This window comes from Eptatretus burgeri, chromosome 3 (genome assembly GCF_056783735.1).
Source record: "Eptatretus burgeri isolate ZD-2024b chromosome 3, Ebu_testis_v1, whole genome shotgun sequence".
Classification (NCBI taxonomy): Eukaryota; Metazoa; Chordata; class Myxini; order Myxiniformes; family Myxinidae; genus Eptatretus; species Eptatretus burgeri.
In genome coordinates, this window is record NC_140963.1 from 5775347 (window position 1) to 5787271 (window position 11925).

Genomic DNA, 11925 nt, shown 5'->3' on the forward strand with positions numbered 1-11925 from the left:
CCTGCAAGAGACGAACCATGTCACTGTTAACAAAATTTTTTTTTAAAAACACCAAAAAAACCAGACACCAAATCATTTTGAAATTCATGCATGAGAATTACACACCGAATCAAAATCAGATAGCCAAGAAAACCAAACATGATCTCTTTTGTACATTTATTGATAAAACTGAAAACGACAAAAAAAAATATATAAATGCAACTACTGCATAATACAAAAAACAAACAAAACCGCTAAGAACAGTCAGAAACAAGGCTGAGGACTACAACTGGAGGTTGTGGTGGAAGGGAATGCAAAGGGGAGGGAATGACCAGAAAGTTGACAAAATTCACCCTTTTCTCACTCCCCACTCAATATTGCATCTTGGCACTTCCTGCAGGTCTTCCTCCCAAACATGGTTATCTAAACAGGGGGAAACGGAAAGTCGGGGAGACAGAGGATGGAAAGCAGGGAGGGTAGAATAAGCTTTAGGGGTCGAGGCTATGCACCAAAAAATTAAAAAATTTAAAAAATGTGGATGGAAAAGCAGGAAGAGAACAAAAAGTGCAAGAAAGAAGGGAAGGGAAGTGAGGCACGGCAAGAGAAGAGGACTTTGCCGTATTATCAAGTTCTCCGCACCCTTTAACCTTTACCTTTAACCTGTAGAGAGAACTCAGAAATTATCATTACCATTAGCAGTTACACCACAAAAAAAAAATTTAAAAAAAGAAAAAGAAAGGGGGGAAAAAACTGTTAACAAGCATCGAGTTAAGGTCGTTAACCTGTTTACCCTCTGGAAAATGACGATGTTATCCAGTGTACCTGCAGATGAGGGCCTGGGTGTCAATCTCGGAGGATGAGGCCTGAGGACGTGGGCACCAGACAACCAACTCGTCTTCTGTTGCAATGCATTGTGTTGTGACAATGCATCGTGTGGGGAAGCCAAGCAAGGCGTACCGAGTGTAAACGAGTCAGGACTTTTGGAAGAAGGGATGGGGTGAGGTTGGGGATGTGCCCTTTTACCACTGAGTTACCATTTACGACTCAAACTCAAATCTTGATGAGAAAACCCACCCTTTTAGATGAAGTCAACCTTTACATGAATAATCTCAATATGAAGGACTTAATTATTAGCATTGAGCAAGGGGAGAAGGTTAAGGGGTAAGGATGTGGTCGTCAAACTCATACGCCGCTGCGCACTCTGACCCATGCTCGATTGGCAGCCGCTGCCCAGGCCGTAACCTCGTTTTGGGTCACGACCTTTGGCTCGAGGCTGCCCTCTTGGGGAAGGGTCAAAAGGTCAGGATGGGTGAAGGAAATGAAGGACATACATGAGGTCAAACCCCTTTAGTTTTTTTTTGGTGCTGTTTCTGCTGTTACAAATTAGCAATTTATATACGTTGCCGTACAGTCTCAATCATCAAGTCCAGTTGTACAAACGGCAATTGCTAAAACAGCAATCAGAATTTAAGTTTACATGACAAAAACTAATAATAATCATAATAATAATAATAATAATAATAATACTGCAGGAAGAAACAATCATAACTAAGGGCGGTTGCATAATCAATTCCAATTTCTTGATTTCATGTCGAAAACAAATGTGCCAAATACAGCATGTTATCAGCAAATGTTAAAAATAACCCTCAACACTATCACAAGATTTCAAAGTCTGTGGAATGATGCAACTACCGTCGTGATGACTGCCGCTTTTAAACGACAGACAATGTGTACAATTTTATTGCTGCCACAAGACAGTTATGATTGGTCAAGTGCAACAAAAAAAATATATTGATCTTATAATGGAGTGGGGGGGGGTGCGTTGAGGTTCTACAACAAAGACATCCATTCATCCAGGTAGGTTATCCCTCCAACAGTACACATCAATGCCTTCCTGCAAAGATTATCACAACAAAGCTTCATGCAGGCCACAGCTGCTAGGCAGAATGTTAAGTCAAGGGTTATGGAAAAAAAAAAATTCATTCTTTGAAAATCAATTCATACAGTGAATGCTTAGCACTGCAACAAACATTTTGTGGTGCGAGTTTTTTTGTTGTTTTGGGGTTTTTTTTTTCCAAAGTCTTGCACATCTCAATGCTTGCATTGCATGATGTTACCCACAAGCCTACAAGGGAATTACAACAGTAAGGGAGGCATTAATCAGGGTAACGACATTTCATTACATTTCCCAATCTGAAAGCCCTTATGCGCAGTACCATAGAGAAAGTATTAATGGCCTCAAACTGGAGGGAGGAAGAAAAAAAAAATAATAATAAATGTCTTGCTTTTTTTTTCTTCTTTAAAAAAAAAAAAAAAATCCCATTCTGACAGAGGAGTTTAACTCTATTAACTCCCTGATTTTACATTCAAGGCAAACAATTCGAGCTACGCCAATGGTTGCCTCGCTTTGTCATTTACATCCGGTAAGCCCCAAGCAAAGCACAGGACCGTTTTCACATCGACAGCAGAATCTACAGGTTCAGGATTCGAAGATTGCACAACTCAGATCAACCAAAGGGACTCCCTGGATCAAACACGATTCCGAGACTGAAAAAGTCTTCCTCAAACTAACCAGCCTGCATGGGTTTACAACATAAATCAGTCTAGAGGCTTCATCAACTTTGATTGATCGATTTTTTTTTTTCCACCACCCACTAACTCGTCGAGCTCAAGGTTAAAGTTGAGAACCCTCAATAACGGATGTAATATAGGCCACTCACCTCGGTCTTCAACAACGACATTGCAACGTCTTTGTGTTAAGAATACTCTTTCACCTTTGCAGGCATAAGCAAAAAGCAAGATAGAGTGCCCTTCTCAGGTTCCGAATGAACGATGACGTTTCTAAAAGTCCACTTTAGAGAACACACCTGAATACAGAAGCAGAAGGAAGGAAGCACCAACCCAGCTACATGATACGTCAAGATGGTAGCTGTGATGCGATACCACCTGGGGAGGGGTTTCCATTCGTTTGAACATGCTCAGGATGCTACAGACTCAATTTCTCCCAAATCTGGGCAGCACCTTTCATTTAAATCATTATTCGAGCAATTTTAGCAACATTGGGTGTTTTTTGCGTCAAATTCTCTTTCACAAGGTTCATCTGAAGATGGGGGGGAGGGAAATAAAAAAATAAAAAAAAACATTTTCACCGTAAAAACACGAACACCAGTCACTGTATGCATTTGCAGCAATTGTCACAAAACTAACCAAACCAAAGTGCAGAACTCTTTTAAATATAAACTATTCATTGCAAAACAAATCTTGTACAAACGCTGAGATTTCCACTTTCACAGGTACTTTAACTTCAACTCGAGACGATACAAAAGTTAGAAAAAAACGACCGACGTCTGGAACAAAGTAAGCACGGGAGGGGGGGGGAGTTGGTGAACGGCAATCGACATGAAACGGCACACTGAGGGTTTTGAATCGGTCATACCATCGGAAATGAAGTGGAGAACCGAGGAAGATTTAATAAGGTCTGTAGTTGCTCTGATGGACTGCACCACGCCGTGGGGCTTTGCCGTAAGTGCCCGGCTGTCCAACTGCGCGAGAACGATGGACATCGGGTGAGAATGAAATCTTACGCAAAATAAATAGAACCCAGAAGCTGAGAGTGGTGGCACAGGTGCAGTGCGACCGAGTGTCAATATACTGCGGTTAGTGTAACAGCATTGGCAAGTTTTATGACTTTTGTCATCTCCGTTTGAGTTCTACAATGTTCAAAAATAAATAAATAAATGAAAACGGCTTTGTTCTGTACAGCTGCGATAAAATGTCTAACGGAGCATTACATACCACTGTAATCTCCGTAGCCTCCATATCCACCGTAGCCATAGTAAGAGTAGTCATAGCCACTGGGGTAGCTTCCATATCCACCATAGCTCCCACCATAGTTGCCATAGCTACCGTACCCCTGGTTGTAATAACCAGAATTCCAACTCGGTGAGGTGGCTGTGAGGGAAAGAGAGTTGTTGATCACAGAAAGACAAAGTACTCATGACAGTTTGGATGACTTGGTTATAAAATTGGTGAATCACAGCAAAACATCCATTCAGTATCGATGCTTCAATTCCATCATCCATTTTTATATACAAAGGGCTAATGCTGTCTGTCTGTCCCACCTCAAAACAGTCCTCGGGGAGAATAAATCCTTCCTGCAGAATGAAAAATCCACATATTTAAGTCTCATCACATCCACAAACTATCTCCCACACCTCAGTCCTTCCAATCGCTATTGCTGTCGCCTCACCACTGCCAATATCCTCAGCAACCTCACTCCACAACCATAAACAACTATTAGCGAAAAATTTCACATTCTGCTATTTTCTGCAAATTATCTATCATTCCTTCAACCGCGAGTACCCTCTGCTTCCCCTATCTACTATATAAATGGCAGTCCTTATGTCCGTGTGTCTGTTTTTTTGTAACCAATAAGCTCCTTGACCAGTGAACGAATCTTGATGAAACTTTACACATATATAGAACTAACATTCAGCTCTGGGATGCGCTAAGTGGCTCTCCATAAAAATGAAAAAAATATGTATTAAAATAAATATATTTATAAATAAAATATCCATTAGAAAAAAAAAATGGCTTTCGAATAGTGCGCCGGCGTATTAATCATAACAAAAGGCTTCATGGTTAAAAACGCTGGGGTTTTTTGAAATACAAAATGTTCGTATTCGTTGACTTTTTAAACATACACATTCTACTCCTGTTATTTGAATTCTCGAACTGCACGCGCACGGCAACAGCTAACTGCTGATAGATCTGCTCATGAAAGCGCCAGGCAAGCCATAAAGGGGGTTAGGGAGACAATTGATAAAGGGAAGATAAATGATGTGAGTGAGGGCCAGCGGGCCTGTGTGTATGGAATGAGTGAGGGCCAGCGGGCCTGTGTGTATGGAATGAGTGAGGGCCAGCGGGCCTGTGTGTATGGAGTGAGTGAGGGCCAGCGGGCCTGTGTGTATGGAGTGAGTGAGGGCCAGCGGGCCTGTGTGTATGGAGTAAGTGAGGGCCAGCGGGCCTGTGTGTATGGAGTGAGTGAGGGCCAGCGGGCCTGTGTGTATGGAGTGAGTGAGGGCCAGCGGGCCTGTGTGTATGGAGTGAGTGAGGGCCAGCGGGCCTGTGTGTATGGAGTGAGTGAGGGCCAGCGGGCCTGTGTGTATGGAGTGAGTGAGGGCCAGCGGGCCTGTGTGTATGGAGTGAGTGAGGGCCAGCGGGCCTGTGTGTATGGAGTGAGTGAGGGCCAGCGGGCCTGTGTGTATGGAGTGAGTGAGGGCCAGCGGGCCTGTGTGTATGGAGTGAGTGAGGACCAGCGGGCCTGTGTGTATGTAACGAATGTGGTATGCATGATGCGATGAGTGATTGGGGGGAGGAGTGATTCCCACCCAAGTGACCCCGGGGTCAGAGTAATGCGAGTTAGTGGGTTAGTCAAATTGACAAAAATGGAGGTCGCTTTGCTGTTGGTGCGAATGTGGGCTCGAAACCCGTTTGGAGGGATGCAGGAGTCCTGTTGACAGGCTGGGAGCGTGGCTGCGAACGGTGAGTATCGCTTCGTGGGCACAAAATACGGCAAATTTCCCGGGTATTCCCGGGTACTTCAGCTCGTTCTTGATAAAGCCCACATTGAGCATCCATCACATCTTACGAACTCCTCTTCCTTTCTCCCTCGGTCTCGATACCCTTTTCCCCCCACCATATTCCCAAGACCCCAACTGACAAACACTAAACCGTACACTTGGCCTCACCCTGCTCGTTTCAATAAACGAACACAAATACCCGCTAAAACTGTTAGAAACAACTACAACCTTTAGATACGGAACCCACAACCCCTGATAAATCTCAATAATATGCACAAAAACAAACAAACAAAAAAAAAAGCGCTCATCTTGACCTGCCATCTGCAAGAACAACCGGAAGTGACGTCACCCCAACAAAAAACAACACGCAAATTAACTTTGTGAATTTGCATACATTGAAAAAAAACGTTTATTATTGAGGCAACCATAATATATGGATACATATTTGTAATTCAAAACAAATAAAGTTATAAACTCTTACCTCCACTATTTCCTCCAGGAGTTGCAACAGTGCCTCTGCCCCTACCAGCGCCCCTGCCCCCACGTCCCCAAGTCTGGTTCTGATAGACTTCCTTGGGCTGCGCCAGCTTTATCTCGCACTGTAAATGAAAAACAAGACAAAAAAAGTAAAAATACAATCAACCATGCATCCATCCCTCCATCCCAAAACGACCATCCTAAAATGGGCTGTCTACTATAATATCTGCAAATTGCAATAGAAACGAGAAGGGCAATCGGTGGAGCGCATACCTCCGCCACGTAACGCCTGATCCACAAGAACATATCGGGCCAAATACATTTTTGAAATATCATGCTATACAGTACTATATTGTTTTTGGCTAGAGATCTCAAGGTGAAGAATCACTTAAAAAAAAATTAATAATTCTCAAATCCAGATCCGGATCTTCACCAAAATCGAATCAATTCGTCCTGGTCACACACCCAACCTGCCCACAAAATTTCATCCGAATCCGTTCACAACTTTGAGATATTCTGTACACAGACAGAAAGGGGTGAAAACAACCTCCTTCACCTTTGGTGGAAAAGGTAATAAATAAAATAAAAACATTTAACAGGATAAACAAAAAGCCCTCGAGGAGGTACATGTGGACCCCACATGCCTGTTAAAGGGGTAGTCAGCATCCATAAACAAAATATACGGATTAGAACGAACGTCACGGCAGCGACCACCATTTCGAGCATGGATGAAATTGCCAGGTTTTCACAAATGTTACAATGTGTGTTGCCTGTATATTTACAAACTCAAATACCAAAATCTTACGATGATGGAATAGAGTCCAGAAATACATTGATTATACCAATATTGTAATTATGAATATATCGGTACACCAAAATAATAAAAATAATAATAATAATAATAATAAAACACCACCCAGCATATCACCAACAAATCGAAGGAAGGTTTCCAATCCTTAAACACCGCACACGATTTTAAAAACTCTGATGCACTCGGCTACCCCTGGAACAGTGAAACGTATGACATCAAGACATACGAGGAAGTAAGTGCAGTAAGTTTTAACTTTGAACCCTCAGCATCCGAGCTCCATACAAGCGATCGCCAATTGGTAGTTTTATATGAAAATCTGGTGTGCTTTCGAAAGCTTGTGCAGATACACGGCGATAGTCATACCGGTACAGTGATCCACGATCGCGATGGATACCGGCCGATGCAGATTACCAAGACTGATCGAGCTTTAAAACAAAAAATCATTTATAATAAAAGCTGAAAGTAAAATAACAGTTCTCATGATCAGGGAAAAGAAAGCCCCGTGTGGGAACACCGATAAATCGCCGCATGTCAATGACGTGCACATCATATAGCAATACATAATAATTATTTTTTATAGCAATCTATGAACACCGAGAGCCGAAAATGGAGCAAACATGGATGACACCGGAACTCCAAAACTGACATTTAACAATTCTTGGGCCTTCATAGATGCTCCAAACCCAGCTCTACTGCTGGTTCCAACCACAAAACTGGCCTTAAGGGGCCGCCCAAGGAAGCCGACGAGCACGTACTTTAACCTTCCTCCAGCGCACGTACCGCGGCTCTGATAAAATTAAAAGGGTACTCCCGCACAAACGGCAGGAATGCACGCTGCTACTTTTAAATATCTCAAAGTGGATAAAACTTAACTCTCGATATCACTTTAAAAATTGAAACTTTTCAAATCATCGAATCGCCATGCCATTCCAAAAAGTAAAATAAAATAAAAAAAAAACTACGATTTCTAAACAAACCTTACCTTACTAGCTCCAATCTCGTGAAACTTCCTCTCCATGGCCCGTCTCACCGATGCCTCATCCTGAAAGGTCACGAAGCAAAAGCCTCGGCGTTTGCTGGACTTGCCATCCACTGGAAGTTCGATCGCTTCCACCTGCACGAAAATGTGCAAAAGCAAGATGATTATTATAATAATAATAGTACAAGGAGATGCACAAGAACAATCCAAAACCTCTCAAAAAAGCAAAAAAAGAAGAAAAGAAAGCAGACAATTGACAAACGCTTCTTTCGTGGCACTCAAATGGAAATAACTAAACTGAAAAGAATCCCAGGAAAACCCTTCCTTCTTCCACGAGTGACGACATTAAATCTAGGTTAATAGGATGAGAAAACAACCTCCTTCGCCTTCGGTGGCAGAGGTAAAAAGAAGACAACAAATTGATCACGGTGCAGTGGGGCCAAGCATGGGAATTAATCAGGAAACAAAGAAAAAGGGTTGGATTCTGACCAAGGTGGGAGGTAGGGAAAAAAAAACTGTGGGTATAGCTGAGAGATGGTACAACACTACCTCTCCCGCCTCTACTCCCCCCCCTCCCCACCCCACAAATTTAATTATTTTTGTCCAGCAAGCATTTAACCAGAGAAATGAGAATGGTGAGATGGATGTGTGATGTGACAGTGAAGGAGAGGAAACCACTTGTGGAATTAAGAGATAGGTTAGGTATAGAAAGCACGAGTGAGGTTATGCGTAGGGGTACGTTGAGATGGTTCGGAAATGTGGAAAGGATATGGGCGGGTAGTTGTGTGAAGCCGAGATGATCTTCGAGTTAAAGGCCGAACAAGAGGGCAAGCAAGGGATCGTGCAGCCATTAAGTGAACGAAAGACATCACATTACAGATTTTATGGAGCAAGTGCGAGCATGACGACAACGCGATGACACCAGCGAGTGGCCGCAAGAGCATGGGATGGGATGGGACCAGCCAGAACTGCTCGTTATACCTCTCCAAAAGTGGAGAAATATTCCCGAATCTTGTCCTCTTCAGTGTCGGGGCTGACACCACCCACAAAGATCTTCTTTACCGGCTCCTTCTTCATGGCTTTGGCACGCTTGGGGTCAATCACTCTGCTGTCCAGTCGGTGATCTTTAAGGGCCAGCACCTGCATCAGAAAGGACGGTTGGAAAAACAACGTGCGGTAACTACCAGGCCACGAAAAACGACCGCAGTTCATAATCACATTTTAATCCGAGATACCGGGACGCCCCACAATCTCTCGAGTAAAAGAGCAAACCGGTTCCAGTTTTCAAATGTCTACCATCCCACCATGATGCACCTCATCAACAGCAGAGACAGAGCGAAACAAAATAAAGCCGAATCCTCTGGAACGACCGGTGACCGGGTCGACTTTGATGGTGCAGTCCACGACCTCGCCAAACTTGGAAAAGTAGTCTCTCAGATCCTTCTTAGAAGTCTCCCAGCTGAGGCCACCAACAAACATCTTGCTGTGAAACAAGGAAAAAAAAAATTACAAATATAATTTTGCTTTTTAAAAATCTTGGATACAATCATTGCCTCGAGTTCTCGAGAATGTAGCGATGGCACACACACACGACGGGCCTAGTAAGCTTGGATCAGCCGAATTGTCTCCTCCTGGGTCAGTCAATAGTTGTTTTTTTTTTCCTCGAGTCGGTGGTGTAATGGTGAGTTCGTCTAGTTCGAGTTCGTCACGAAGGTTCGAACTCTGCCCGAGACATAGCAAACGCTTAAAAAAAAAAAAAAACGGCTCGTATCGATTACCGACTTGCCCCTCAGGATTAAAAAGGCTAAATCACGATCAAAACCACAACTTGCAAATGTCAATAAAATTAGATAAGTTTAATTTAGAATTAGTTACCTGGACGTTATGGAGATATGAGGGGTATGGGGATGTTCATCAGACTTTTAGGCAGAGCATTGATGGGTGATTGTGTACGGAGTGCCGTTAGAGCGGGTCTCGTCAAGGGGGGGGGAGGGTTGTGCGGTTTTAACCAAGCCCCATGCCCCCTCCCAGAGGGGAAGAAAAGGGGGAAAAAGATAAAACAAAAACTACAAGAAAATAAATAAATAAACCAATGTCACCCTTAGGGTGACCTGTATCTTGCCAAAAGGTGACCACGTGTGACTTCTTTAAGGTCACACTGAGGTGAACAGAGCTGCTATCCACCAGGAGCGACTCCTTGAGGAATATCTGCCTAAGAGAGAGTCCGACGAGAATCGTTCTACAGAGTAACCACGAAAAATATGCTTTTGCCTCATAACGTCACCAAATGACGTCAAAATGTCTCAAGCTTGACATATCTAGAAAGCACTCATCGAGGTGTTCAATTTGAGGTACTACTCGATATGGTTCCTAAAACTTGAAAATTTGACCTTGGGGTCAAATATGTTTGACCTCAGGTGCTAACCATGAAGGTCAAGGCCAATCGCCACCAAAAAGTAATCAGCTGAGCGTCAGACCATGAACTATATTCCCATGAAGTTTGAAGACGATCCGATCAAAATTACTCAAATAATAAGGGTTTCGTCGACTCCCCTGATTTGCGCCAAAGTGACCTTGACCTTTGACCTTCAAAATTTTATGCGCTGAAAGGGACCTCTATAGGCCTCTGATATGCGAAGTTACAAAAATTTCCAATGATAACTGTGCTCTGCAGAATTTTTTATACGTGATTACAAACACACAAAAAAAAAAAAAAAAAAAAAAAAAACATACAAGCTGACTAACATATCTTGCAAAAACTTCGTTTTGGCAAGATAATAAATAATTTCATAATTAAAAAAAAAAAAAATTCTCCATTTTCTTCCTTGGATCTTGTATCGATGGGTTGGTGCGGTGTTCACACAGGCACGATGGGCTGAATGTCCACCTGTGTGATTCCCTTGTTATTTCACACGTGCTTTGATTGGGCCCTGAAAGGGGCCTGGGATATAATTATATATATATATATATTTAATGCGCATGCGCAGTAGCACGTTCACAGCGCGCATGCGCAGTACGGTCCACCGGGAGGTGACGCGAGAAAGAGAAAAATGGAGAACAAAGGCGGGAACCCAAGGCCCCGTCGTCGCGCAGAGTACACACAGATACCGCTCAAACGCGAACACGACGTCAATTTGCACAATAAACGTTGAAACTCCGACCTACAGATCTTGAGTTTCGTCGACTCGTCCCTCAACAAATCATTTTAATCCATTAAACAATTATTTATTTTAAATTTAAACATTTCCAACGGAAATCCGAGTTTACACGTTTCGTCCAGCCACCTCACCCGTCATCATCCTCTCCCCTACTCGCGTTGATTTTCGCTCCATCGGAGTCGTCTCCAGCTTCTCCGCGTCCACCACCGTCTCCTGCAGGCCCGACTCTGGCCACAGCACCGGAGGCGCCACCACCACCACCACCACCACCACCCATGTTTCCCTGGACGGGCACCTGACCCCCCTGAGCCATGACACCACCAACATCCCCTTGGTCTACAAGCTGATAATCTTCAGTGAAATCGAGGTGAGCCGCGTGCCCGGCCACGGGACCAGCGCTGCCGTTCGTTGGATAAGCATAATCCGCCATCTTCCTTTCTTCTCCGTGAAACGCGTGCTGCGACGACTTAAACCCGCCCGTGCGATAATCTATCCTTTTATTTTCGCAGTAAAAACGTTTTTTGTTTTTTTTAAATCGAATGCAGTCGAACTAAACCGCGGAGTGTTAACGTCTCGTCTTTCATTTAGAATGATGTTTTACTTAAAAGTTTGAAAAGGGGGAACGCCAGTCGCGCTGAATAAACTTGTTTATACAACCCCCAAACGCATCGACCGATCAGCAGCAACAATTTGTTAATGTTCTCCAAAGGTGACCGAAAAAAGTTTTTTATTTTTTTTTTTAAGCAAACGAAAAATTGGTCCAGTGTCACGAGTGTTCAAAAAAATGTATTTTTTTTTCCCTTTTCGAAATACATTTATTAATTTGTATATATGGACATTTCAAGAAAAACAAGCTCGAATGAGCCAAGATCCTCATCCTCTTAATGATGACGCCATAAAACGAATATGACGTCATTGTGATGTATCAGGTTTGCGATA

General features: G+C 43.1%; 1 protein-coding gene across 4 annotated transcripts; it reads right to left on the minus strand.

Moving 5' to 3' along the window:
- Positions 1-142: 142 nt before the first annotated feature.
- LOC147029328 (heterogeneous nuclear ribonucleoprotein D-like-A) lies at positions 143-11453 on the minus strand. 4 transcript variants are annotated; one of them, XR_015055862.1, is made up of 9 exons: positions 11118-11453; positions 9143-9311; positions 8810-8968; positions 7832-7963; positions 6043-6160; positions 3775-3930; positions 3416-3521; positions 802-3079; positions 143-402 (listed from the first exon to the last, which is right to left on the minus strand). XR_015055862.1 is itself a non-coding variant. In XM_085872295.1 (8 exons), the coding sequence occupies exons 1-7, from the start codon at positions 11414-11416 to the stop codon at positions 3448-3450; spliced, it is 1107 nt and encodes a 368-aa protein (XP_085728421.1). In that variant the 5' UTR covers positions 11417-11453; the 3' UTR covers positions 143-402; positions 3416-3447. The 4 variants fall into 4 exon arrangements, 3 of the variants coding, with proteins under 3 accessions (XP_085728421.1, XP_085728423.1, XP_085728422.1); XM_085872295.1 differs by lacking the exon at positions 802-3079; XM_085872297.1 differs by having other exon boundaries at positions 143-2925.
- Positions 11454-11925: the final 472 nt, after the last annotated feature.